The 27637-nt window shown below is 41.5% G+C and overlaps 1 protein-coding gene across 4 annotated transcripts in view; it reads right to left on the bottom strand.

The window, feature by feature from the left end:
* Positions 1 to 27637, bottom strand: part of ABLIM1 (actin binding LIM protein 1) — a 265485-nt gene that overhangs the window by 171646 nt on the left and 66202 nt on the right. For 3 of the 4 annotated variants that reach the window (XM_037804331.1, XM_037804333.1, XM_037804332.1), the window contains exon 1: positions 6144 to 6402. The exons of the other annotated variant lie outside the window; for it this stretch is intronic. In XM_037804331.1, the coding sequence (XP_037660259.1) occupies positions 6144 to 6387 (244 nt within the window). In that variant the 5' untranslated portion in view covers positions 6388 to 6402. Of the gene's footprint in view, positions 1 to 6143; positions 6403 to 27637 lie in introns of those variants that run through there. 4 annotated transcript variants of the gene reach the window in all.

The following is a 27637-nucleotide window of genomic DNA, read 5'->3' as shown; positions in this document are numbered from 1 at the left end:
GTTATTCAAGGAAGTAAACTGGATGGGGATATTTCAGGTGAAAATAGTTACTTGCCCACATTCCTAGATCCTGAGAGATCACACACACACAAAAACAAAACAGCAAAACAAAAAACAAACTGGACCAAGCAGATTCAGGCAGTGAATCTTCTATTTTTTTCTTTCTGCTCTCACATTATTTGGATATTTTCCTGTTAATCATAATTGGGGTAAATCTTATCTATTTTCCAGCTCAAATCCTACTTCTCTTTTCTGGCCACCCCAGGCCCAACTAATCTTTCCTTCCTTTGAAAACTAAATATATGTATTATCTATACCATTCATTTAGCTTTTCACACATTTGAGATGGGGAAGAAGAAAGCGAAAGAGGAAGATATTTATTGAGGACCTAAATAATGCTAGTTTATTTTTTTCTATTATAATGTTTCTGCAATGTCGGTAGTATTAGTATTGATAAAACAGAGGCTCAGAGAGTTTAAGGAGCTTGCCCAGGTAACACAACTAAGAAGAGCAACTCTGGACTGTGAATATGGGTGATCTGGTTCCACAGCCCTGAACTCAGGCCACGCTGCTATCCTGCTTCCCCAGTTTCAGTTGCCAAAAGCAGGGGATGATCTCCCGCCTTGCTGTATTCTAACACCATGATTCCATTTCTGCAAACATTCACTCATTCATTCATTCATTCATTCACTCACACTCTTGCAGCTCTTTTTCCCTCCATGCCCTCAGAGAGGAGCTCAGTATACTGAAAGAGACAGGCACATCAACAGGCAACTTTAAAAGAGAAAAGCATAGGGTACCAGGGAAGCACAGAGCAAGATGAGGCGAGAGGCAAGACCAGCCTCCCAGAGGAGGAAAAGCTACAGTGAATCCTGCCTGCGGGTTGTAAAAAAGAAAGTCCGATGTAGGTGTTCAGGGGTTAATACTGGGACATGAGAATAGAAAGGCAGGAGTCCAGCCATCTGGGAAATATGATTACACTAATGGAACGGCAGCCCTGGGAAGCGAACAGGGGCTATTGATAACTGTAAATCAAGAAAGAAATGCAAACCATCTAATGCTTTACTATCCAGCTGAAATCTCAAATCTCTCTCCTTCCTTGGCCTTCTAAGATTTAGAAGAAACCAGTTAGCACCTGTCATTTCCGTCCTCAAGAGTATATATACGTCAAAGGCTGCTGTTTAAAGGGAACCACACCCCACCAACAAACTGGGTGTTGGCCGGAGGACTGACACGCTGGAGGGACAGGAGGTCGTGCCTCACAACAGCCATGAGTCAGAGCCATCAGTCAGGGCGCAGGGCTCAAGGGAAGAAGCACACACTCCTCCTTGCCTTATCTCCCAGGAAACATTTCTTTTTCACAGCTAGGCCAAGCATTTCTCTCAAATTGAAGGGAGAGTCTTTACAATTGAGTATGTTTGCAAGGCATGAAAAATATCTTCCCAACACAGCATCCCAATACCACCAGGAAGATGCTACAGAAGAGCCCCATACAGTGTTGAAGAATTCGCTCTTCAAACTGCGGACAACGACATCCCTTTGGCCCACAATACATACGACTCCCCTCACCCCCTGCCCTGTGACATGGCCGATGCACGGGGTTGGGGTTAGTGATAGTGAATGGGGTGAGAGGTGACTCGAAGAGAAAAGTCGAAGAACAGAGCTTTATGAAAGAACAGTGTACAAAGAACAAACACCTATGACATTCTCCCAACTATGTGGTAAATCTGAGTATTTGGGTATTGGGGGAACCAACCATCCTAAGTGAATACCATCCCAAAGAGTATAATGAATGTAACAAGGAGACCACAGCAGGTGCTTTAACCAGAGCAGAGTCACCTTTCTATCTTCCGGGATATGAACTGCTTTTCCAGGGAGGGGACTGCCAGGTCTACTTTGGTCCCTGATCTCCAGTGCAGAACATTCTGCTTTGGGATTTGCACTCACCTGACAACATAATCACTGAACTCTCTCCAGATATCCTCAGGGCTTTTGATAACAGTGTCACTCTTTTCTTGTTTGTTTGCCAAGGAGGTAATTGCCCTAAGGATGCTCTTTCATTTGTGCAAGACCCAAAAGCTCACAAGGACAGAAAGAAATGCAGGTTCAAAAAGTTACTCTAAGTTCCCCAGAGTAAAGCAGAGAAAACTCCATACAGATAGCCTATATTTATGAACTAGGAAAAGAAATTTTGCTAATTTTCCTGGCAAAAGCAATTTATTTATAAGGGAGTCTTCAAATGTGAGTTGCTAAAATACTTAATTAGCAATAGCATTTACAAAGTTTAAGTGTGGGCACCAGACCTCAGCAGATCTCATGCATTACTGGGGGGTGAGGCAGCACAGCATTATGGTTATGACCATGAACTTGAAGTCAGGTGGACCTAGTACAAAGCCAGCTCTTCCACAACTACTTATATGATCTTTGGCAAGTTTCTTAACTGAAATGCCTCAGTTTCCTCATCTGTAAAATAAGGATAAAAATAGTTCCCACTTTGGTTAATTATTGAGAATATTAAATGAGGAAAAATTTAAAAGCATTTGGCATAGTATGCCCTCAAGGAATGATAAGCTGTTCTAGAATGGTGCTGCATCCACAATCACAGAAAGACTTACATACACGTGCAGAAGCTATTTTATAAGTTCTTTTATATATTTTCTTTATCCAAATTTCTCAGTGTCTTGTAAATCCTTTCCTGTTCTTGAAGGGGAAAACTGGTCCTTCCCTACTGACTTCCTAGGGTTGTTTTCAGCATGGCAAAGGAAAGACACATGTGGGGGGACTTTGAAAAGCAAGGAGCCCTGCACGGGCTCAAAGCAGGAGGTGAGCACCGGACAACAACAGGAAGCTGCAGCATCTTGAGGTCTTTCTAGCAGCTGCAGGAGGCCTTTGCCAAATATCCCTGCCAGGAGCTGCTCCTCGGCACTCCGGGACTTCACCAGCACAGGAACACACATAATTCCAGGAGGATGCACTTCCTCCAAACACCTGTCCTAAACAGGATACTCAGAGCACACACAATGGCTTCCTGGGAATCCTGCGTCCTGTGCTGGGCCTACAGTCCTGGGCTCCCGCAGCACAAAAACTGGGCCCCTACTGCTTCACAGTAGTGGAAGGCAAATGACAGGAAAAATTATTTTTTTAATAATAAACCACTATTATTATTATAGCTAACATTTAGTGGATGCTCATGTGTGCCACTATGACAAACACTTTTACATGCATGTTCTCATTTAATCCTCATAATCAATACCATTATGAAACCAAAGCAGGCGGAGCCCCTGACCCAACCCTAGGCCATCCTCAAAATGTGAAATTTTGTAAGTCCCTTCTGGTGCCTGAGACCAGCAGAGCCCAGCTTCCTCTCTGGTACTCTCTCCCATGATCCTCTACCTTCCCTCCCACTCTGTGCAGGGGGTTGACCAGATGTCCTGAGGAACAACAAGACTGATATCTATGGGGTTGTTTTGGAGTCCTGGAGCCAGTTCAATTCCAGAAAAGAGGACTGGCAAGCAGTCCCTCCCTCCTCAGCCTGGTGTGGTATTGCTTTCCCAGGATTGGGTGAGATTGGTCTGTTTACACACTGATGTAGGGTGACCCAAATTGTTTATATAGACAGGGATCCCATGAAAAATATTTTCCCAGGGCCCCATATGCCTTAGGGGTGGCCCTGTTCATAGCAATACTATAAGGTAGGTATTATTATGCATACTTTACAGATTGGGAAACTGTGACTTGGAGACACTAAGTTCCCCAAATAACATATTTAGTAAGTAGAAGAGCTAGGACTCAAATTCTGTACTGTCCATCTCCAAAGCCACAACATTGAACTAATCCCCCAGATTTCCTTATTTGCCACCACTAAGATACGGACATCCCAATGACAATTACCCTTTCTTTCACCACGGGTTCTCTTTGATACTGCTTATTCTCTTGTCATCTTGTGATGGAACCTGCTGGCAAGCCACTGTCCAGTGCACTGTCTCATGTAACTATGGTTTACCTGGTCAACACTTGAGTTCCTGTCTTCCCTTACTAACAAACCTTATCTCTTTCATAAGCATCAACAGCTTGTCCCCAAAACATCTGGTTCGAATATCTTTCAGTGGAGATATTCAGTAGACACACCTAGCTCATTCACAATCAAGTAATAACTCTAGCAGAAATCACCATGTGTGGAATAAGACATTTTTTCCTTGATAAAGGGATTTTAGGTAGCCACCAGCATATGGATTGGATACTTGAGAGAGGTTCCCTAAACCGCAATAGGCAGCTGGTTCTGAATAAAGCCTTTCTAGGGTAGTCTGTCAGGGGCTTGGGGTCAAAAGGCAAAGTCTAGTGTTTCCCTATCCCCACTTCTTGCTCCCTTGAGGACTGAACCTGGAGTAGTAAGGCAGAGCCTGTTGGAAAGTGAGAGAGCCAAGAAGCTGTCACCACCAGCATCTGCCAGAGTCTGCGTCCTGTTCTGCCTTAGGACTGATCTGCTAGCTGCCCCTTCCCTGTCCCAGTCAAATCTCAGCACAAGCACTATGAGGTATCAATTCACACCCACTAGGATGGCTCAAATAAAAAAGTCAGATAATAACAAATTTTGGTGAGGTTGGGGAGAAATTGGAACACTTCCACATTGCTGATGGAAAGGTAAAATGGTGCAGCCACTTTGGAAAGCAGTGTGGCAGTTTTTCAAAAGGTTAAACATAGAATCACCACATGACCCAGCAGTTATACTCCTAGGTACATACCCAAGAGAAATGAAAACATATGCCCATATAAAAACTTGTATGCAGATATTTATAGCTGCATTATTCATAATAGCCAAAAGGTGGAAACAACACAAATGCCTGTCGACTGCTGAATGGAAAATAAAATGTGATGTAGCCATACAGTAGAATATTACTCAACCATAAAGAGGAATGAAGTACTGATGTATGCTACAACATGAAGGAACCTTGTACACATTTTGCAAAGTGAAAGAACCCAGACACAAATGACCACATGCTGTATGATTCCCATTTATATGAAATGTCCAGAATAGGCAAATCCATAGAGGTAGAAAGTAGACTAGTAGTTGCCAGAATTGGGGCAGGGGGCAGGGGGAGTTTGCTATGGGGAGTGACTGCTTACCAGGCACAAGATTTCTTTTTGGGGTAATGAAAATGATCTAAAGTTGGCCGTGATGACAGTTGTACAAAGTATAAATATACTAAAAATACTGTATTGTACAGTTTAAATGGATGCATTGTGTGGTATGTGAATTATATCTCAAGAAAAAAAACTTTAATTGCCAAAAACCTAAAAAAAAAAAAAAGGCTCAGTTTAAGTTAACTCTCTTACTTCACCTAACCTTTACCCCTGTCCCCCTCTGCAGCTAAGAATTATCAGGTGTATGTATTATGTTTTCTGGCTCTTTTGGCTTATTTTCATATGTTTGCAAGGGCCATATCTAATAGCTTCTGTCTCCTGTACTAATCGCAGTACTGCTTTTGACAAAGAGTGAAAAGTTTGTTATATACCATTTTCATTGGTGAAAACATCACAGAAACTTCAAAAAGCCTGAAAACCCCACAAATGCAATAGCTTTGCCCTCAGGCTGGGCTTTCTCTATCTCTTTCTCAGGCAGATGGATGAGTGATCACATTTTAATGGGCTTCACTGAAAAGAAGCCTCAATAAGTTCTTTCAATATTATAAATTTTCTTTTTCTTTCCTTTCTTTTCTTTTCCTTTCTAAAAATTTCACCACGTGTGCTCTCCAAAGACAATGGTATCATTTGAACCTTCCTACCTAGGTCATATTTTCCTAGTGTCAATCGGCTGCCTTGAATATTTCTTTTTCATCCTTCATCCTTTGTCACATGAAAGAATACCATCTGTGGATAGAGATCTTTCTTTTCCATTGTATTTCCTATTACAGACAATTGTTTGCACCAATTATTTTTACCGATCATAAAAATACCCTCAGAATTTAGCTCCATAAATTTACTTATGTTACATTCTCCATTCATGCCCCCTCCTCCATTAATTATATATTAAGGATAGTGTTTCCTTTGAAGAATAAATTACAGAAGAATGGTTCTAGATAGTCCTTTGTTACTTACACCAATCATAAACCATGAAAACTGTCTAAAGTGGCTCTTTCACTTACCAAGGGGCTCAAAGCTGCTAAACAAGTGCCTACACGTGCAGTGGTCCTCAGGATGCAGATAGAGCAAGTGTGTGATGGTGGCCCACCTGGGAGCAGGACAGGGGCTTCCAGGGACACTCACGTCCTCGACAATCAGTCTCCTTCTGTACGAGCCCCTGGTACTGGTTCTTTCAAATGAGGCAACTTTGCTTTTCTCAGAGCTGCACAATTTCCCCAGACATTTTAAAGCAAGGAGGGAAGGCATCTTGGCACAGATGACAAAGAAATGAGAAACGGAATGAGTAGCCCAAGAAGCTGTGCTTCCCCACAACTCTCTCTTGGTTCTCCTGGCTCCTTATTGCCCTTTTCTCATTGTCCAGCAAAGAAGATTAAGAAAGATGTATTTAAGTGATTAACCTCAAGAGCTTAGGGCTTCACATAGTCAGATGATCAGGGAGAAAAACAGCTGCTACCAGGAACTCCAGACTCTGCCACTCTGAGACATGAATGCATATTCAAAAATCAGAGTAATGTCCATAGGAGAGGAAGGACATAGCTGCAATATCTAAGATAATTCACCTGCAAATATTTCTAGTATATTCACTATCATTTGGTAAGAGCACTGTGGATATACCTAAGTATATATAGATATTATATGTAATCTATAAAAGTGTATCAGAGAAAACTCAGGCTAGTAATTCCAAGTTCTCTGGTATTTAAGATCTCACAGAAGAGAGACATCAATTAAAGTTCCTCAGTTTCAACCAGCAACAAATCCAGCTCAGGCCCCAATAAACAATCATTTCCTTTCCATTTTCTAATGGAAAGCCCCTCCCCTCTATCCCATGAAAATCCTCCTAACTCTATTAATCCAAGACTAATAATATTCTTAAGACTGTTTCATGGGTTTTCTGCTATTGCAGAAGCTCTAGCAGATCACACGATAGAGACCGAATAGGCGTGTAGGTAGCTGTGAGTTTTCACAAAGTTACAAGCTAGCAGAACACTCATGTAATTAAGGTGCTAGCACACAAAAGACAACCCTGGTAATGAACATTTACCCTCTGACATCCACACACTAAGGTCAAGTACAATATGTGAAAATCTATTGTCCACACAACAGTCACAAGTCAAAGTGAATAAATTAATACTCCTCCTCCTGTCATTGCACTATTATGTTCTAATCAAGTTTTCTCTTAATTAAAACTCTCACACACTTTAAATAGAATAGAATTATAGAGCTGAAAGGTCTCCAAAATAACCTAGTCCAGTGGTTCCCAAACACCACTGTGCATCAGAATCATCCGTAGAACTTTTGAAAACTACAAATTCTAGGACACTAGCCCAGACCTATCAAATAAAATGCTTTGGGGATAGAGCCTGGAAATTTATATTTCTAAAAAGTTCTCCAGACCAGGACCAATATTTAGGAAGCACTGATGTACTCCAGCCTTTTTACTTTAGGAAGAGGAAGGGAAGTCTCTGGGAAGCTAAGTGACTTTCCCACGACAATTCGGTAAGCACATGGTGGAGCCGGGTCTCCTGTCTCCCAAGCCATGACTGTTTCCACCACAGCGGTGAAGGGCATAGGCAGATGAAGCAGAAAAAGAAAATTCTTGCTTCCTTTGTTTCTAGCTCCTAATTTTTAATGCAGGATTTGGCAACAAAGTTCAAGGACCAGAGAACCTAAATTCGCTAGAATCATTCAAGCTCAACTCCGGTACTGGAGAAGTGAAATGGGAACAGAGACTATAGGTTCTGCTCCAGAGGGGACCAAGACTGGGATGGAGCATGGAAGAGTGGAAACGTGGGAGCTGTTTACTACTGCAGTAACACATCAAATTTTCTGTTCTCAAATTTGGGGGAACAAATCCCTATACCAAACACCCCCTCAAAAAAAATTCTTTCCAAGGTATTCCTCTAAAAACAGTTACAAAATAGGTAAAACAATCTCCATGCATTCTATTTCTTGCTTGCCTATTTGAAAAACCTTTAGGATTTACAATGTAAGATATTTTAGCAATGTTGCCCAAAGTGTGGTTTCCTGGACCAGCTCGTTCAAAATGCTGATCCCTGAGCCCCATCTGAGGATTTCCTTTCCCCCACAACCTCAATCCATTCTTCCCGCGGATGGTCAGTTTCCTACAACCCTGCCTTTTGCAAACAGAGAACCGAGCAGCTCTAACCTGCTTACATGTGTTGTATATTTGTATTCCTCACCCAGGCCTAGAGAAGCAGGGTACAGCAACTTTAAACACAGGCTCTAGTACTCACTAACAGCACTCAAACATAGACTTTGGACAGAAAGGATAATCATGTTCTTCAAATCAAGCATCTTCCTGAAAAAGGGCACTGTTCCATGACAAAGCTTTTCTGCCTTCTTGGTTCCTAAACTCACCAAGCATTGCCCACCAAACCTAATTCTATAAATATAAACATCAGCCCCACCTCAAATCTGGCTGTCCTATCAACAGAACATATTCAGACCAACCCTGATTTTTTTTTTTTTTTGGACAAGTTTACAGATCCTCACAAGTGACCACCTTTAAATTTGAGGAGGCTGACTCGTTTCTCAGGTAGAAGAGAGGGAAGGGCTTAGCTGCTGGCTGCCGGGGCTGGAGCCAGCAATGGCCAGAGGCACCCACAAAGTCCCACTTTCCGCACCTCCTCCACCCAGTTCAGTGTAAACATCCAGCAAAGAAGAAGCCTCCCATCTTGAAAATATACTTTCCAGTGGTCTCTGCCTCAACCTCTTCAAACAGCCATGAAAGCACCAGATGGAGAAGACCCCTAAAGAAGCACCAGAGGACCCAGTTTTTCCATGGCTGCACAAACATCACCCTCCGGCCACAGCTCCATGTAAACTCACAGAGTCACAGAAAAGCACACAAGGAGGGGAGTAGTTTTTATAGTGGTTGATTTGTTTGTATGATAAAGTATCATCATCTAGTACATTACAAAGCTAAAGAGACAAATGCTTACCTTTCACCCAAGACTTTTGCTGGCCTTAACAGATAGGATATCACTAATCAAGCTAGAAATAATTTGACTGCAACTAAATAATCTCTACTTCTGTGATAAACTCCAATATAAACCATCGGGGGCAAATTCACCCAGGGGATCAGCCTGCACCAAGAGGCCCTGAGCACTCTCTGCCTTTGCACTCTGCAAGAAAGATATGATAGGAAGGACCCCAACCTCAGGCCAGGCGTTTCCAGGCTGCACCGCCCTCAGGGGATGGATGTCTTAGCTACTGCCCTTAATTTGCCTGGCACAGGTCAATCCATGCAGTAATTCTCAACAAAGAACTCTGCCTTTTTGAAAATTTTATTCTATGTAATGATTTAGGCCTTTTGTTTTTTTTTCAGTCAAATGCCTCTAATTTTTCTTCCAAGATCTACCTGCTCCTGGCTAAGAAAAAAAAAATTTAAGAGGGGAAAGTCACCACCTGAAAATGGGAATCTTTACAGACTTTAGTTTTCTCAGGAAACAGTCTGAAGTTACAGCCTGTGGCTTCATCAATGATTTTGGGGTTACTTGTTTTTCAGTTGGGTTTTTTTTTTTTTTTTAATCAGAAATGAACAAACAAGGAGTTCAGCAAGCTCTTTTAAAATACCTGCAGCGACTCACAATAGTTATGATCCTCTTTGCTGCTGAGCAGAATGGATTAGGTAAAGAAACGGCAATTTTTGAAGTGAGGGGGCTCAGATGGAGGGGTGCAACCAGACCTGCAGATAACGGCTCAGCCCTCGAGGGGCCTGCAGCAGCTACACCTGCTTCCTGCCAACAGCATGCCTTGTTCATCTTTCTGCTCATCTGCAAAGCCCAATGCATAAGGGGTCTTACCCATACCTCCAAAGCAGGCTGTGATTTTCTGTGCATACTGGCACAGGCCCCCATCAGGGCAGGGCTCCTCTGGAAGGCCTGCTTCGTCCGTCATGCCGCAAGCAGCTGCCTGCCTTCCTTTAATGCTGCCTGCCGAAGACCTGCTCAAAATGAAACAGGCAGCCAAGCCCCCTCTTCCATATCATCGCCATTAATAATTTAGATACTACACAAAATCTGCTGAGCATTCAGGATTGAGAGCAGCAAGGCACTCTGAAGACTGAAGCATAATTAGTTTAATAGACCTCAAATGTCTCGGATTACTCTCTGACAATACTCTCAATAGGCAAGATTTCCAAACAGCAATGAGCGACAGGCTTGGAATGCCTTCAAGGAAGCAGCCGCATTTGGAGATCAGCTTGGGGTGGGGCCACAGGCACCCGTGAGCTCAAACCCCATGTGCCAGAAAAAGCTCTTCCATGAAACTGTTCATAGAGTCTAAGCACTGACTTGTGGAACCTTCCCTGTGCCCTGAACACATCCCTTACTCTCCAACCCTTCATCCTTCCCATGCTTGTTTTCTCTTTTCCTGAAATTCCTCAACCTCCTCCTCTCTGAACCTTCTGAAAATCTGCTTGTGCTTAAGAATGCAGCTCAAATGATGCCTTCTCCATCAAGGCTTCCAGAATCACTGCAGCTAGAATCAGTTTCTTCTTATCTTGTCCCAGAATAGCAGCTCTTCCATGGTCGTTATTATCTCCTGCCTTGTAATATGCTTATCTGTAAACTGTCTTACTGCCCCTCCTGGCTGCTCAGCTTCTGGAGGGCAGGAGGTCTCATCTTGGTTACCCTGTTACCCTCACAGACGATGCCACCAGGTGAGTGCTCCAATGTCTTCGAAATAGAATTTGACAAATTTCAGTAAGAAGTCAGGGCACAAGATGAGTATACACTGCTTGAATAAAAAGTAGATATCAACAAAACACACTTTTGCCATTATTAACTGCTTTAATAGGAGAGAAAGATGGACACATTCTATAATGCTTGGTCTGAGAACTCCTCTTCCCAAATACAGAGCTGCAAGATGTGGTGATCCTCATTGTGCTGACCTTATCTAAGTGCCACTGAATGGGAAAGCACTAGGTGACAGGTGTATGTGCGAGAGGCCCAGGCCAGCTGCAGCCACAGGAAGCTGTCCCAGTGGCTGGTAATTAGGAGACAGGTCATTCTCGCTGGTAGGATAAACAGCTGAGCATAGAACCAGAAATCCCAGCATCAGCGCTTCTCTGCACCTCCGCTGATGGAGGAGCTGGCCTGGAGCAGGTGCATGGTCCATGCCAGCCCCAGCTTCCCCCCTCCACAGCATTCCCAAGAGGCATAAGGCAGAGAAAGCATTTCCAATGGCACATTTCAAAGTATTTATAATTTATCTCTCTCAGCACTGAATAGCTCCAACTCACTCTGGAAAACCTCATGTTCACTGTCAATTTACCAGTAAATGTCCAACACCCTAAATAATCTATTTCTTAACTCTCCTGCAGTCAGGGCTTCTGGCTCACTAGCTTCTTTTCTTGAGATTATTCATCACTGGACTTAAACTTTGATTTCACAGAGGCACTCCCTGTAGTTTATGGTAACAAAAAATATGAAAGGTAGATGAGGAATATAGCAAGACATCTAACTAAACTTGGTGCCAGGCTTTTCTCTATCCTTTGCTTAAGTGAGTACCTGCAATATGACTGCTCAGGTGTCAGGGGCCTCCAAGAGCTTATAAATTAGCAGGAGATGCAGGGGTGTATATGCCTACCTATAGTGCAACTTGGTAAATACAACTCCAGGTACAGTTACAGCAAGACTAAAAGGCTGGGGGGTCCAGTAAGAGTTTTTGATATGGTAACTGGTACCTTTCCATTTTCCACCTTGATAAAATAAAATGTGTTCCAGAACAGAGAGGTATCTCATGTGACACATTTTGCAAGGATAATGTTACATATTTCTAGTACATTCCCAACAATGACACTCAAAAAAGTTTTTCCCTCTGGAGAGTCGGGGCAGGGTATGTCAAACATGTTCCTTTGCACTCCTCAGTGCGTTGCTCAGAATATTAGGAAAGCACAGGAGAGGGAAAGATTAAGCAGCCTGGTGCTGTTGGGATTATGCAGAATGTAATGCTTGATCTGGTCCTTGAAGAAAAAATCCACTAAGAAAAAAAGGAGGTCAGAGTAGGGCAGAAAAAAGCATTACAAACAAGGGCAGAAAAGTGCATTCTCCGGAAGAAAGCTTCACTCAGATCACAGAAGATGATGGGAAAGGAGGTCGGGAGACAGGATGAGGGCTCCAGAGGAACAAGCTGTCCTTCCACAGCCACACACAAACAACTTTATTTAGAAAAATAAGATGGCATTACCTTTGAGCAAGACGAAAACATGCCTCCAAAATGTATGTTCGCTGGCATTCCTTCTTTACAGAGTGTCAGAATTCTGGGAAAACTGTTGGCATGTACCCACAAATAATTTCACACTGATTCATTATTAACAGCCTCTCCCAGCACTTGTTTTTGCCCAAATACTTTATAACCATAGATTTGTTAACCACACAGCAATCCTGTAGACAAGAGAGCATACACGCTATAAGAATGTACATGATATTACTATAGTAGAAGTGTATTATTTATCAGTAAATAATTTAAACATATTTACATTTTTTTTTCCTTTTTTACTTTTTGGGATGCATAATGAAGAGAATTTGGAGACCAGGAATTATTCTACCAAAATAAATCCAAAGAAACTAACCAGAATCCAATTAAACAGAAGTAAACTACTAAATTTTTATTAAACAATGGATGACCAAAGTTAAAAATAAACAACAACAAAAAGAACAAGAATGTAGCAGGTAAATTTACAGGCTCTGGAGTAAGAACACCTAGTTCAAATCCTGGCTTTGCTATTTACTGCTGGGCAACCTCAGGCAAGTTCTTTATTTATTTTAACCTTAGATACCTCATCTGTGAAATGGATATAGTAATAGTATCTCCCTTATGTATGTACTAAAGCCCTTGGTAGTTCCCAGGAGAAAGGAGAGGCCTGATAAATGTTAATTCAAAGAATGCAAATTCAAATACACATAGGGACTGAGATTAGAAATTTTTATAAAAATGTTTTTTGAAGCAGTTGGGTGGTCCTTAGATAATTTTGAGTGGTGGGATATGGGTAAAGTATACCCCCATCTAAAGGAGGATGCCACTACTCAGACCCAGGCAATAATTGCTGTTTTGGAATGCAAGCCAGGTATTTCTAGATGTTCAGAGTTTCATGTGAAATCTCCCAAGTTTCAAACACTGCTCACCCCACCCCCCAAGAACAACAACACAAAAACAACATGTTCAGGGGTTTACCACGGCCTTTGGGCATTAGTTATTACTGGCAACAAACCTGTGGTGTAAACCCTTCTACACACCAAGACTAAATAAAGTAGCTGTGATTTGTTTCAGTTACTCAGGAAAGGTGGTGGGATATGAGATTTTTAGAAGCATTGGAAGATTCCACACAAAAGATTCATACCTTCTCATCTATAAAATCAGATTTGGATTACGGCACCCCTGCTAAGAATCACTGCAAAAATGGCCACATATTCCCAAACAATTGAACGTATGAAACTAGTAGAAATTCCATGTGCAAATTTTACCAAACTTCCCTTGCCACAAATACAAAAGCATGACTTTCCCTTTACCTATTTTTATACCTACATAATACAGTCTTTTATCTTTAACTGCTAGTAGGATGATAGCATACATTCTGCTTTGCAATTTTCCATTTGAATTAATTTTTGTTTCTTTTTTAAAAGTAAGGCACAATTTACATATAATGAAATGCATAAATCTTAAATGTACAATCCAATGAGTTTTGACAAAGTATTCACCCACATAACCCACAACTCTGTCAAGATACAGAAGACTTCCATCAGCTCAGAAGGTTCTCTCTTCTCTTTCTCAGGCAATCCTCACTCCACACCAGAGGCAACCACTGCTCTGATTTCTATCACCATTTTTACACATTCTAGAACTTCATATAAATAGAACTATCTAGTACATACCCTTTTGTGCCTAGCTTCTTTTGCTCAGCAAGTCTTTGAGATTCACCCATGTTTCTCCATTAAGTTTTACCTCTAACATTTCTCCTGATGCAGAAATCATAGCCTCTCTCCAATGTGTTATAAATCATTACCTGGGTGTTATTACCATAAGGTAAACACCCATTACATGAGTTTTTTGGAAATGAGAGCAAGTTCAATGCATATCTTTGGTGTCCCAAAGCATGTCAGTGTTGACACCATGTCATTCACTGAGGCAGCCATAATTTCAAGATGGGGGTGGGGTGGTGGACTGCATGGGTGGTGAGTATTTGGGGATGAGAGGACTTCAGAATGGGCCAATTGGAGGGGACAGAGATCGGGGGAGGGGATCCATTGGAAGAGCTGTCTGTCTCTGGAAATATTAAGCCAAAAAAGGAGCTGAAAATGGGGAAGCACTTAAATGTGCACCAGCAGTTGGGATGAGGAAAAGGGAGAGCACCTAGAAGCTAGATTTAAGTGGAAAGTGAGATGGTGAGATGGGCTGGGTGGACAACCAAGGGGCAGTCAACAATGTTATCAGTGGATAAGAAAATAAACCAGTTCTAAATTTTTCATACAAATATAGAGTACCCACTGAGCCATTCCTATCTTACATGGATTCATACACACAGCCACTCTGAGGATAACTATTAATTGGGGGTGAGCCAATGGACAAATGACCAGAATAAAAGGGTTCAGATGCTTACTAAGGGGAAGTAAATCTTAATGTAAGGGGTGTTGCTAGAGGGGTGGCATAAAAAAGAACCCCAGAGATTAGAGCCTGAGTGACTGGAAAAATGGAGAACCACTGAGGCAAGAAACATAGGAAAAAGAATGAGTTTTGCAAGAGACGATGACCAGTTAATTTCAATGATGAGTTGAAGATACCATCAGAACATTCATGGAGGGGTGTCCAGCAGGCAATTGGGAAAGCTATTCAGGTCTCAGGGAGGAAGTCAAAGGTAGAGGTGGAGTTTTGGCAGCACCCATGCAGAGGGATGGCTGAAGTCCCAGGTGTGGAACAGGCTGCCCGCAGAGAAAGGAACTCACTGGGCTGTGAACTTCTTGAAAGAAAAGGTGATCTCTGCCATTTCTGTCTGCTTCAGGGCCAGTGCTTCACAAATGTTTGTGAACATTGGGCCTTAAAATGAATACTTAATGTGGTTAACCTTGGAAAAAATATTAAAATTGCCCATCTAGACTCAATTTTCTCAAATTGACCCTCTGCACATAAATGCTTGAACCTCTCTGCTGACTGCATTAACTAAATGATCCAGGCCAGCAGTACTGCCTAGAATTCTAATTAAAGACATGTACATTTTATTGATTAAAAATTCCAGCGTAATTCTATTACTTACCCTGCAAAGAAAGGCAGAGAAGCAGTTACACACACACACACACACACACACACACACAGCCCTTATAGAAGGTTTCAATTCATCCTTGGATATTACAAAGAATTTGAAAATTTAGTAATTAAACTCAGCTAAGAAGATACAGGTTTAAGAGAACAGCTCCAGAAAACACTGGATTCTAAAGAATATTACTCCTTTCACAATCTACTTCATAATTACAAATGTGCACCAATCAGTAAAAATGTGCATAAAAAATCCCAATGTTGCATAGGCCGTGATCCACAGAAAGGCAATTTAATCAGCATTTATTGAGCATTTCTTGGTGCACAGTCCTGCAATAAGTACAAAACAGAAGAACAAAGTGCTTTGCTTTTCATTTTCTGAAGGAAGCCAAAGTATTCTTTAAAGGCCTCCAGTATAGAAGTTTTGAAGACAAAGCCTATAAAAATAGCCCCCACCAGGATGAAGTGGGTGGTGGATGCCTTCGACCGGACAGAAGGAACATTTGGAACTCTGTGTGCGTACACGCGCGTGTGTGTGTGTTTCTGGGGTCCTTGTTATTTATTTATTTATTTTTTTTTTAGGAGGAAAGGATGGCTTGGCACAATTAATTTTTTAATTCACATTGGCATATGGAGCAGCAGGAGGGAAAAAAGGCAGCCTCAAAATAGAGAACAGAACACATGGTAATGCTTGAGAATGTAAAAGGATAGGAAAAGAGCTTTTTAAGAATAAAAATGACAAATATTAGAGTTTAAGCAAATGATATTACAAATTCAAAGAACCACAGAAGGATCACAGAATCCGTGAAGTGGATACCAATGAAGTCAGACTAACGGGGGTGGGGTGGGGGGATGCGTCAAGGAACACAGACCCAAGGAAATGCAGCACCAAGTTGATTGACCAGCCCTGCTTTCATGCACATCCTTCCGCAAATGCTGTCCCAACTCCTCTCAAAGCTGATCCTCTTGGCGATCTAACTCCATAACACTATCTAGCATATGATGGTAGAAAGTTCTCTTTATCTGTTTGGTGATAAATAGAAGTCCCCTATATCACACGGGCACCCAGGTACCCACAGTCATCAAAGTGCTGCTGTCATTGGTTAGAAGGCCCCATGTTGGTGGCTCCCAGGCTGAAACCTACATTACAATAAAATAATAGTTTGCACCAGCCACTGTTTACATATATTTGCATATATTACCGCATGAATTGCTTACAATGACTTTATGCATTAGATAAGAAAGGAAATTATCTGAATAGGAGAAAGAACAAACAAAAAGAAGAAAACAAAATTAAAAGAAAATGTAAGATCGTAATCAGTAATGAAGAGAGTAGATTCATGCTCTTATGTTACCTGGGAAAATGGTGTTTTTTCCCAAGAAACCCGGGGGATTTCCAATTATTGTGTTCTCAAAACTTCCCAAGAATTCTTTTAAATTTGTCTCACTAGTCTCAGGTATAATAACTAGGAATGGAGAATTCTAAGGCCTTTTTTACAGTACAGTTTTACTTCAGTTATATGAATTTCAGGAGAAAGTTTATTTGCCCTGGGGAAGATCCCTCTTACTTCAAGGAGACTTGTCCCCTGGCTCTGGGCTTCACTGGCATGTGGTCACTCTGTGGTCCACTTGCTGTAGCTGCTGCGGGCCTGTGAGTCCACGAGGGGAAGAATCACAATTATCTTTTCTACAGCAATTGAGATTCTATGGTATCTCCAGGTCCTAGCGCACTGACCAGCACATAAGATTTGTTCACAAATAATAATGAAATGAAATAATACCCTTTAGTCCCTTCTTCCATGTACATTTTGACAGTCTCCACCAGGAGAAGAAAACCAAGAAACACCTGAGAAAAATATGAGACATGAGAAAACTTTTAAAAGAATGAGGACTTTTATCCAAAGAACATTCCGCCTTCCCACTTTTCCTAATGCTTCACACCAAACTTGTCTGTATCTTGATTTAATTAGCAGAAATCCGTCAAAAGTACAGGCTACCGACTACAAGCTGAGTGTAATGGAATAAACAGGTATTTAAGATTTCTAGCAAGAAAGTGTTTATTTTCTATCAGTATTCTGGGCTTTATTCTAACGTCAAATATGAAAAAGGAACATGTGAAGACTGTTACCTAAAATCTAAGTAAAATCCAATTCAGGCAGAAAAATACCTACTTGAATCCTGCATGTTGTTTCTTAAGGGTTAAAAATAAATCATTCTAGTGGTTAAAATGGAAGTTTTATGTTGTAATATATGTTACCATTATCAAAAAAATTTTTAATCATTCTTTTTATTCCTTTACACATATCTAATCAAGTCAGCCAAATGAAATTTTTTGGGTGGCATAAAATCTAATTACTTTAGTTAGGTTTGTCTTTCATTTTATTTCCAAATCTTTTTTTTTTCATTCTCCACCTAAGCAAGAACATTAACTCTCTTGGTAAACACATTTTCAAACATGCTTTCAGAAGATGAAACAATGTATAACAAGTAATACTTGTGAAGAATGATGAATTTCCAATATTGTTTTCATTTTGACTGAACTATGTTAACTTGTAGAAAAATCTATCTACTGAACAACCATTCAGTTTTTTTCTGACTTCATTTTTCCAAAACATATCTTAAGCTAAACAATCTTTATCACCTAAAGAAAAACAACTCACTGTTCCTTTTTCAAAAAGTCTTCCATAGCTGACTCTTTCTTATTTCTTTCGGTATTCTAGGTCAGGGGTTGGCAGACTATAGCCCACTGCCTGTGTCTGTAAATAAAGTTTTATTGGAACACGGCCACGTCCATTCGTTTATGTATCGTATATGGCTGCTTTTGCACTACAACCGCAGTGTTGAGTGGTTGCAACGGAGATCATTTGGCCCACTAAGGCTAAAATATTTAGCATCTGACCCTTTATATTAAATGTTTTCTTTAGGCTATTCCTGGCATTGAAATACACGAAGTATTCAAATCTTGTATTCCCTAGTTTCTTGCTCTATAAAATACCTTATTCACTGGCCTCATGACTGTGTATCATTTCTTAAAGTATGGCTGGTAAGGTCCCTGAGGGTTAGAATTGCTTTTTTTCTTATGTTTTTAATCAAAAATGAAAGTCTCATCAGGTTGACTGGGCATAAGACTTCTATTTCGGTGAGTCTCAACAAGTATTCATTCATGCCTATGCTACAGTTACTGAGTGTAGGAGGCACGGTAAATCACGGTAACAGCCTAAACTTATCCAGGCCCTCCCTATGCCCAGGCCCTCTGCTGTGTAACTGTGCAATGCCCTCCCACGTTGAGACTGGGCTCATCCGTATGACTTGCTCTGGACTCTAGAACAAGGAGGACATGAGGCTGGATCAGTTCTGAGCTTAAGCCTCAAGAGGTCTTGCATATTTCTCCTTGCTCTGCTTGCTCTCTTCTGCTTCTTCTCTCCTTCTGCTTCACCCAGAGGAGGACATGGCTGGGGCAGCCTACTGGTCCCAAGAGGAGGATGAGAGACGAGTAGAGCAAAGCCATCCCCAGCTGGCCTTAGACGCATGGGTGAGTCAGCCAAACTGCCTACCAATCCAGGCTAAAGCAGCCGACCCCAGCCAACCCCACAGACTCACGATAAATACAAATGATTGCTGCTTTAAGCTTCAAAATTGTGAAATAGTTTATGAAGCAGAAATAGCTAATTCATACAAGAGTAAGGCAAGAAGTATGTTCTCATGTCTGAAAATACTTAACCTTTAATGCTTACATTTTCTTGGAGTTTTAAAGGCAAACATGAAAAAGTTGCAATACTTTTTTAATGACATAGTTTTATGGTACTATACTCTTATAACTAATATATAAATATCCCTTTTAGTCAAATATCAGTATCTATCTATCTAATCAAGAATTTAGGGGTACCCACCATGCAGTTGTTACTGAGATTTCTCAAAAATATAAAAATCATAGTTTCTAATTTCAATGAATTTACAATTTTGTTGTAGAAAATTAAATGAAATTTGAAATAATTAGATTGTAAGACAGTAACTGAGTGCTGAAATCTGCAGAAACTGTGAACTTCCGGCTAAACATGGTGCCTTGGACACGTGTTCATCTCTGTCCCTTCCTTAAACCCCAAAGATAATAGGGGAGGAAAAACTGCAAACAAGAGGTAGCAACACAATTTTGAAAGCTAGAAAGTAAACAGATAACAGAAGCAGAGGAAAAAGCTGAAACACAACCTGGAGGGGGAGATATCAATAAGGGGTGAGCCAGGAAAGGCCCAGGAATTGGGGGCACTGGTTACATTTTAGGCAGGGATAAAGGATAAGATGTGAACAGAAGGATGAGTTGAATGTTTTTATGGGAAATGATTAAAACCCATTTTCCCTCTCCTTTTCCTCTCTGCTAGGAGATCAACCCTCGCCAATGCCAGCTAAAGGAGACGTGGGATGCTGTGCTTAGCTGGATGATCTCTAGTCTCTTTCCACATGCGCAGAGCTGGAATAAGAAAGAGGAGACAACTTGCCCGAAGTTTCTTAGCTACTAAGTATCAAAGTTGCCATTTGAACCAAATCTCTCCCTGCTTCTGGAGCTCAAGAGCTTAACCAGCGTATTATGCTCAAAGAAACATGCTTTCCTTCTGCAAGTCCATAATTACACGCTTATATTAGCAAAAATGACTTTGAAATTCATCAAAGAACAGCCATTTTAGCAGAGGAAGATAAATCCTCACCCCCTGCAGCTCTGGGAGTGAGGGATGGGCAGAGATGGTACCTGCGGGACCAGAGGCCCCGTGTGCCCACCCTGCAGCCACAGGGAGAAGTGACCCGTGGTGAGACTGTGCCCCCTGCCACCCATAGAGTCACATCAATCCTGGGTCTTTCTCCTTGCCAGCACCCTAACCTCTTTAAGGACACCCTAACCTCTTTAGGGGACTACATCCTGTACCTCCTTTATTCCAACACTACATCTTTACAGCCTTTACCCTGAGACTTACATTCTTCACCTGCCCAGGTCCTCACATAATCTACAAATGTGGGTTGTCCAGCACATCTTTGCACTACAATGGTCCTTCTGGGATTCTAATTCCAAAGGATGGGGATCATTCTGAGTAGTACCTAGCACCGTACCTGCCACTCGCTGACAGGTTCTCAGGAAGTTAACTGTACCACTCAGAATGGTAATGAATTGCTCTAATGCCACGTCCAGAGGGGACTCTATGACACATCCCCAGACCCTCCCTTACGAAGCTGCCAATTACAGAGAGACCACTGCAATGAAAGTAACTTTAAAGTTAAAAAATGTAGAGAGACATGGGTGAGACCAAAAGCCTCAAAAGTGAAATGGCTAATTAAACTCATGAATCTGAGTGTGTATCTGGGTGTTCACACAACCAGCACCATCTTTTATATGAAAAGTAGGGATAATAGATCATTCAATCCCTTTGAACACAGGAGAGATGGCTTCCCAGAAAATAATACTGCTCCCTCCCAAGCTGACCTTCTTCCAAAAGCACTGTGTATTCTACATCCCTTCAGACTCAGACACCACTCCAGTTGACATGTGAGCATGAGGGATGGTTCCCATGCAAAGTATGTTGAAGAATAATTCCAGGCTCCCAGAGTTTCTATGCCATTACATCTGCAGGATACCTGATGTCATTGCAAGCCTGGGAGCACTGACATCCATACCAGGGCAGGTGGGACTCATACGGAGGCTCTCAAGTCCCCTTCTATTGTCGATTGTTATGTGAAAACCCAGGGCCCAGTGCCCCCGGCTGTGGCCTGCTCCCACTCTGCGGGCATGTTCCTGGCAATGTCATGCTCTGATTGGCCCACTAGTCACAGGCTTTGGCAAAGCTCGTTTGCAGTGGCAGCTGTGACTGCCTCTTAAAGCAGAAAAACCTGTCCAGCATTTCCATTCTCTCATACGAAATCTAAAAGGAGTGCTAATCAGCATGTTGCATTTTTCGCCCTTTTAAAATAGGAAGTGAGTGGCACTTAGTGATAAATCTTGCTAAATCCCAACATTCTGAAGTGATATCCTGGCTGTCACTGCAATCTCCAAATTATGTGAATGATGAAGTGCACATCAGCAGTCAGATTAAATATAACATAGAAGGCTGGGGACCTCGTATGGCAAAATTACTACCAATTGTATACAAACATTAGCTCTAAGCATATCTTTTAGAACAGAAGATAGTAAATAGTTGTTTCATAGTCCTAAATCAATAGCCATCTAACTACAAATTCCTTCAAAGTATGCAGGAGAGAGAGGACAGAGTGATGCACTCTTATTAGAGAGAGATGGGTGAACAGGTGAAAGGCTTGTGGTTGTTTTAAAGCATCAGGGACCCAGCTACTGAGAACTGGAGACAATATTTAAGCATGATGAAAATTGTTCTTTATATATGCCCTCAAAACATTCCTTCTGCTAAAAAAAAAAAACATCAATTAAAATGTATTGCCAATATTCCCTAAGGAAAGTGCTTTTCAAACAATGCAGAGTAGTGAAATCTCTTATGTTCCAAGCATAAGCTATGCTTGGTTTTCAGTCTCAAAATAATTTTCCAAATTCCAATTTAATTATGACTGAGGTTCAAATGAACTGTTTAGAATTCTATAGATATGCTTTCTGTAGATTCCAGCTGGCAGCTTGAAAATATACCATGGAGTGAAAAAGAGGAAAGTAGGAGAAAATAAGTGAAGTCGCTTTTCTTTTTAGTTTGACCACTAAAAATATAATCAGATATATGACTTTCTCTGTGGTACTTACAATCTCTCTGCCCTTTAAGATTTTTTCAAAACCTGCTTTATCTTTCCTGGAAATCAGAACTGTAATTCACTCCTGTTTAGAGTGCCAGGAAAAGAGAGGACTTTAAATGTATCCAAATAGGGATGTATAGATATCTTGAGATAGTCAACCTAATTTTACCACTAAGATCACTTCTAGTTTGGTGAAGTCATAGACCTTATTTTCCAACTCTAAATATCAGTAATACACTAATGCATTCTAGTTGGTATGTTTATTGTTGTCATTAAAATTTCAGATTCTATCTTTGTTGAGAACCGTGAGAGTGTTAAAGAATTGAGAGGCCTTTTGGAAACCTTGGGAAATGTTACACTTTAGGAAGAACAGAGATGGGAAAAGTGTGGAGCAAAGTTCTTGCCTACTGTCCATAAAGAGCTACTGTCAGCTTTAAATTTTGTTTTTCTTATGTTTGTCAACCTTGGTCTTCCCAATAAATGTCCTAGGTAGATCAATAAGAATATGAAACTACATTACCAAGTGGTTAAGTCAGCATTGTCTTTCAAAATAATATTCATTTACACAAAAAAATCTTACAGCACAAGAAACCACCATGAAGGGTACAAGTGCACACATGGGAAGTGTAGCGGGCCCAGCCTCCTGGCCCTGCACGTCCTGGATAGGAAGGCAAGCCTGAGCTCATTGGTGGCCCTGGTAAGCCCAGCACACAGCGATCAGAAGTAAAGGAGGGTACACAGCATCTCTAGCTTACATGCAGTTACCCACTATTTTACTCTCCAAAACCAAAATAAGTTACAATGTCTTATGCTAGGGGCTCCAGTATGTAAAGAATCAGCACCAGTGGACACAGTGTGCTGGGTTCAAAGGTGCAGCTAGCAGGACCCCTGAAGCGCTGTCTGCTGGATGGGAGGTTGGCTGTGGGCCCCCGGGTTGCTGATTCGAATGAGCCGGGTTACTCCTGAAGACGGCCTCACCAGTGAACCAACTCTCCCCATGAATCACAACTCAGGGCAAAGCATTCTAGGAACAGCAACGAAGCACAAATATTTTCCAGTTAAACAAACAAACAAAAAGAGCCCAGCATGCATTATGTACTGACACAAACTACATCATGATGGGAAGGAAACAGTTAATTTGAAGACTTTATTAACACAAGTGCACTGTCATGGAGAGGGGGGATGAAAGAGAAAGAGAGCGCATGGGCAGAAATGGGACCACGGGTGCTCCCCCACAGTCACTGCGGACTCCTTCTAAAGGGCTTCCAGAGACAAGCCAACTTACCCACTACTGGTTAAACTGAGCTGGGCTCCTGCTACAGTCGTGCCAATTCAAAAATCCCATTCTATTAATGATCTCCAAAAACAGGTTGATATATAAAGCTATGCATCCCCTACACACGCATTATGCTCACAAACAGATTATAACGTTAACATATTATAGTAAACGTAAAACCATATTATCCAGTGGAAAAGTCTCTACATCTTTCCTCCTCTTTAAAGACATGGTCGGCCCCAGACTGTCTCATATGCTGAGTTAATGAAGTGGGTAGTCACACCTTTGTAGTCTTCAACGAAGTGATGAGGGTCCATGTGCTCAGCCAGTTCCCAGGTCAGCAAGGCTCACAAAGCTCTGCGATTCCAGCTTTTCTTCACTGGGTGACGGGCACTGGGAAGGGCTGCATCCCCTCCTCAGAGGAAAGGCTTGGGCCCTGGCTTTCCTCCCGGGAGTATGTGGGCTGAGTCGGCAGGAGCCAGGGGTGTGCCACCCAGAGGGTGTGCCATAGCCGGCTCAGGAGGAAGGGCAAGTCTCCTGCACGATTCTAGCTCATTTCTCACGTACGGAATCCTCATCCCCTTTTTCCCCCCACCCCATCTCCTCCCAATTCCAAAGACTATGTTTAAGAAAACATCAGCTCACCAACACCACGCCCCGCAGAAAACTGTCATTTCTAGGAAGCTGGTATTAAAATATGCCAAGAATATTCCTAGGAATTTCCTCCACTCTGCAGAATCCAGAATCCAGATTTCGGTCATTGTCATTTCACAATAACTCAAACACATGAGACAAAGAAAGAAAAAGATCAAATTTTCCAAGCCTTCTGCCTCTTCTTTTCCCCTAATGAACCATCATTTCACCCAGATGGGTTTTGTTTTTGTTTCTGTTTTTTTTTTTTTTAAATACTAGGATTTTTTTTTTAAATACTATAATTTGGAGTGTCTCCTTTTTACTATGAGCCTGGCTTTCATCATGGCTTTGGAAACCAAGTTCCCTGACAAAGCACTGCTATGAGACAAGGCATGGACTTTGAGACTTTTTATATTAGGTACACATTGTCTGAAAACAATGACCTCATCTGGAAAGGCTCAGGAAAGGGGCATTTTTTTCCCTTTAGTCAGTAATGCCCTGATGCTAGGTTGGATTACTTGTCACCCACAATCCAATTTGTCTCCCTAGTTATTTTTGAACACAAGTGATTTTGCTTTTTGGAAAATTTAAGAAGGCATCATTAAAATTGGGAGAGACACTTAGAACAAATATCCCTGGCATCAGATAATTGGCTAAGAGGTTGATGCAAACTGGCATAATTGTGATGGTAGATTGTTTAATCCGTCCAATAAAAATATAACCACAAGCACCCATTCTGAGATATTAATTTAATGTAAGGCCCATAACCTACCCATTAAAAGGAAAGACTATTTGAAACATACTGTTGACAAATCTATCTTTAGGCCAGTACCATGCTGTTTTGACCACTGTAGCTTTGTAATATGCTTTAAAGTCAGGAAATGTGAGTCCTCCAACTTAGTTCTTCTTTTTCAAGAATTTTTTTGGCTGTTAGGAGCCCCTTACCCTTCCAAATAAATCTGTTAATTGGCTTTTCCATTTCTGCAATAGACTGTTTGGAATTTTGATTGTGATTGCATTGACTCTGTAAATCCATTTGGGTAGAAAGGACATCTTAACGATACTTAGTCTTCCAATCCATGGACATGGAATGTCCTTCCATTTATTTAGGTCTTCTTTGATTTCTGTTAGCAATGTTACGTAGTTTTCTGTGTACACATCCTTTACATCCCTAAATTGATTAAATTTATTCCTAGATATTTGATTCTTTTAGTTCCTATTGTAAATGGAATTTCTTTTCTTGATTGAGACATATTGTTTAAATATAAGGTTTGGAGAGAACCTAAGATGGAGGCTAGGAGAGACAGAGCAAAAAAACATCTCCGTGAAAAATACTAGATAAAAGCCAGAAAGTGACCCAGAACACCAGTTCCAGCAATGCATCAGCTGGACAAGGTCTGCTAAATCCACAGGGACCGTGCACTTGGTGAAACTGGGAGTCTACGTTCTGATACGAGTAAGCCGCTGAATATCCAGCAGCCAGGCTGCGGTGTGGGGAAACCAAGGGTTGGTGTTTGGAGGTGGACTAGTCCTTTTTAAAAAAAAAACAAAAGCGACTGTAGATATGGCAGCGAGAACCACACAGTGACACGCGGCAGGAACGGGCTGTGCAAATGCCTCAATATCTGGCGTGGAAGATAGCCTTTCGCACACCCGCTGCTAATTGTGTCAGAGTGAGAAAGGCAGAGGTTAGCCAAAAGGGGAAAAACCACACCCCTTGCAGCCATCTTCCCGGCAGGCAAGGAAAGCTCTTGCCCAGCACTGGGGCCACAGCCCAGAGCCATGCCAAAAAACCCAGTGTGACAGGAAGTGTTTCCAGCAACACACACACACGCCACAATATCGAGCATGGACAACAGCCTTTTGTGCACCAGCAGCTAATTGTCCTGGAGATGGGAAGGCAGAGCTGTGTGAAAAGGGGGAAATTAACAAGCCCCATGCAGCCATCCTTTCAGCAGGCTGGGAACGCCCCTACATGGCCTGCCGGCCCAGAACTTCCCTCGGGGGATGGCGCGCACTTGTGACGTAGCATAACCTTCCCTCAGCAGAGGCCCTAGAAGGGCATGGCTTGAAAGAGGGTCCCACTCGGAAATTCCAGGGACCATACACCAATACCAAAGACTTGTGGGTCAGCAGCAGAGACAATCTGTGGCGAGGCTGAAATGAAGGTTTAGACTCTTGCAACAGCCTTAAATCTCCAGAAACACCTGGGAGGTTTGATTGTTAAAGCGGCCCTCCCTCCCTAACCACTCAGACACACGCCCCACATTCAGGGCGGACAGCACCAACAACACATCCAAACTTGGTGCATCAATTGGACTCCACAAGAATCAGACCCCCACACACCACAAAGACAAAGTTGGGGAGAACTGACTTGAGGGGAATAGGTGACTCACAGACGCCATCTTCTGGTTTGTTAGAGAAAGTGTATGCCACCAAGCTATAGATCTGACAAATTAGAGATTCGTCTTTGAATAATCCTACAAATCCTAAAAGAACCCTATAAAGTAAAGCAAATGCCAAGAGGCCAAAAACAACAGAAAATTTTAAAGCACATGATAAAACCAGATGACATGGATAACCCAAACCCAAACACCCAAATCAAAAGTTCAGAGGAGACACAGTACTTGGAGCAATTAATCAAAGAACTAAAGACAAACAATGAGAGCGGATATAAAGGACATGATATAAAGGACATAAAGGACATGAAGAAGACCCTAGAAGAGCATAAAGAAGAAATTGCAAGAGTAAATAAAAAAATAGATGATCTTATGGAAATAAAAGAAACTGCTGACCAAATTAAAAAGATTCTGGATATTCATAGTACAAGACTAGTGGAAGCTGAACAATGAATCAGCGACCTCGAGGACCACAGAACAAAAAATGAAAGAACAAAAGAAATAATGGGGAAAAAAATCAAAAATATCAAAATGGACCTCAGGGATATGATAAATAAAATAAAACATCCAAATAGAAGACTCACTGGTGTCCCAGAAGGGGAAGAGAAGGGTGAAAGTCCAGAAAGAGTATTCAAAGAAATTGTTGGGGAAAACGTCCCCAACCTTCTACACAATATAAATACACAAAGCATAAATGCCCAGCGAACTCCAAATAGAATAAATCCAAACAAACCCACTCCAAGACATATTCTGATCAGACTGTCAAATACTGAAGAGAAGAAGCAAGTTCTGAAAGCAGCAAGAGAAAAGTAATTCACCACATACAAAGAAAACAATATAAGACTACGTAGTGACTACTCAGCAGCCACCATGGAGGCGAGAAGGCAGTGACATGACATATTTAAAATTCTGAGAGAAAAATTTCCAACCAAGAATACTTTATCCAGCAAAGCTCTCCTTCAAATTTGAGGGAGATCTTAAATTTTTCACAGACAAATGCTGAGAGATTTTGCTAATAAAATTCCTGCCTTACTTCAGATACTAAAGTGAGCCCTATCGACAGAGAAACAAAGAAAGGAGAGAGAGACCTGGAGAAAGGTTCAGTACTAAAGAGATTCAATACTGGTTCATTAAAGGACATTAAGAGAGAGAGGGAAAAAATATATCTGACAAACATAAACCA

This window comes from Choloepus didactylus, chromosome 15 (genome assembly GCF_015220235.1).
Source record: "Choloepus didactylus isolate mChoDid1 chromosome 15, mChoDid1.pri, whole genome shotgun sequence".
In the NCBI taxonomy this organism is placed as follows: Eukaryota; Metazoa; Chordata; class Mammalia; order Pilosa; family Megalonychidae; genus Choloepus; species Choloepus didactylus.
This window is presented reverse-complemented; position numbering and strand designations above follow the sequence as displayed.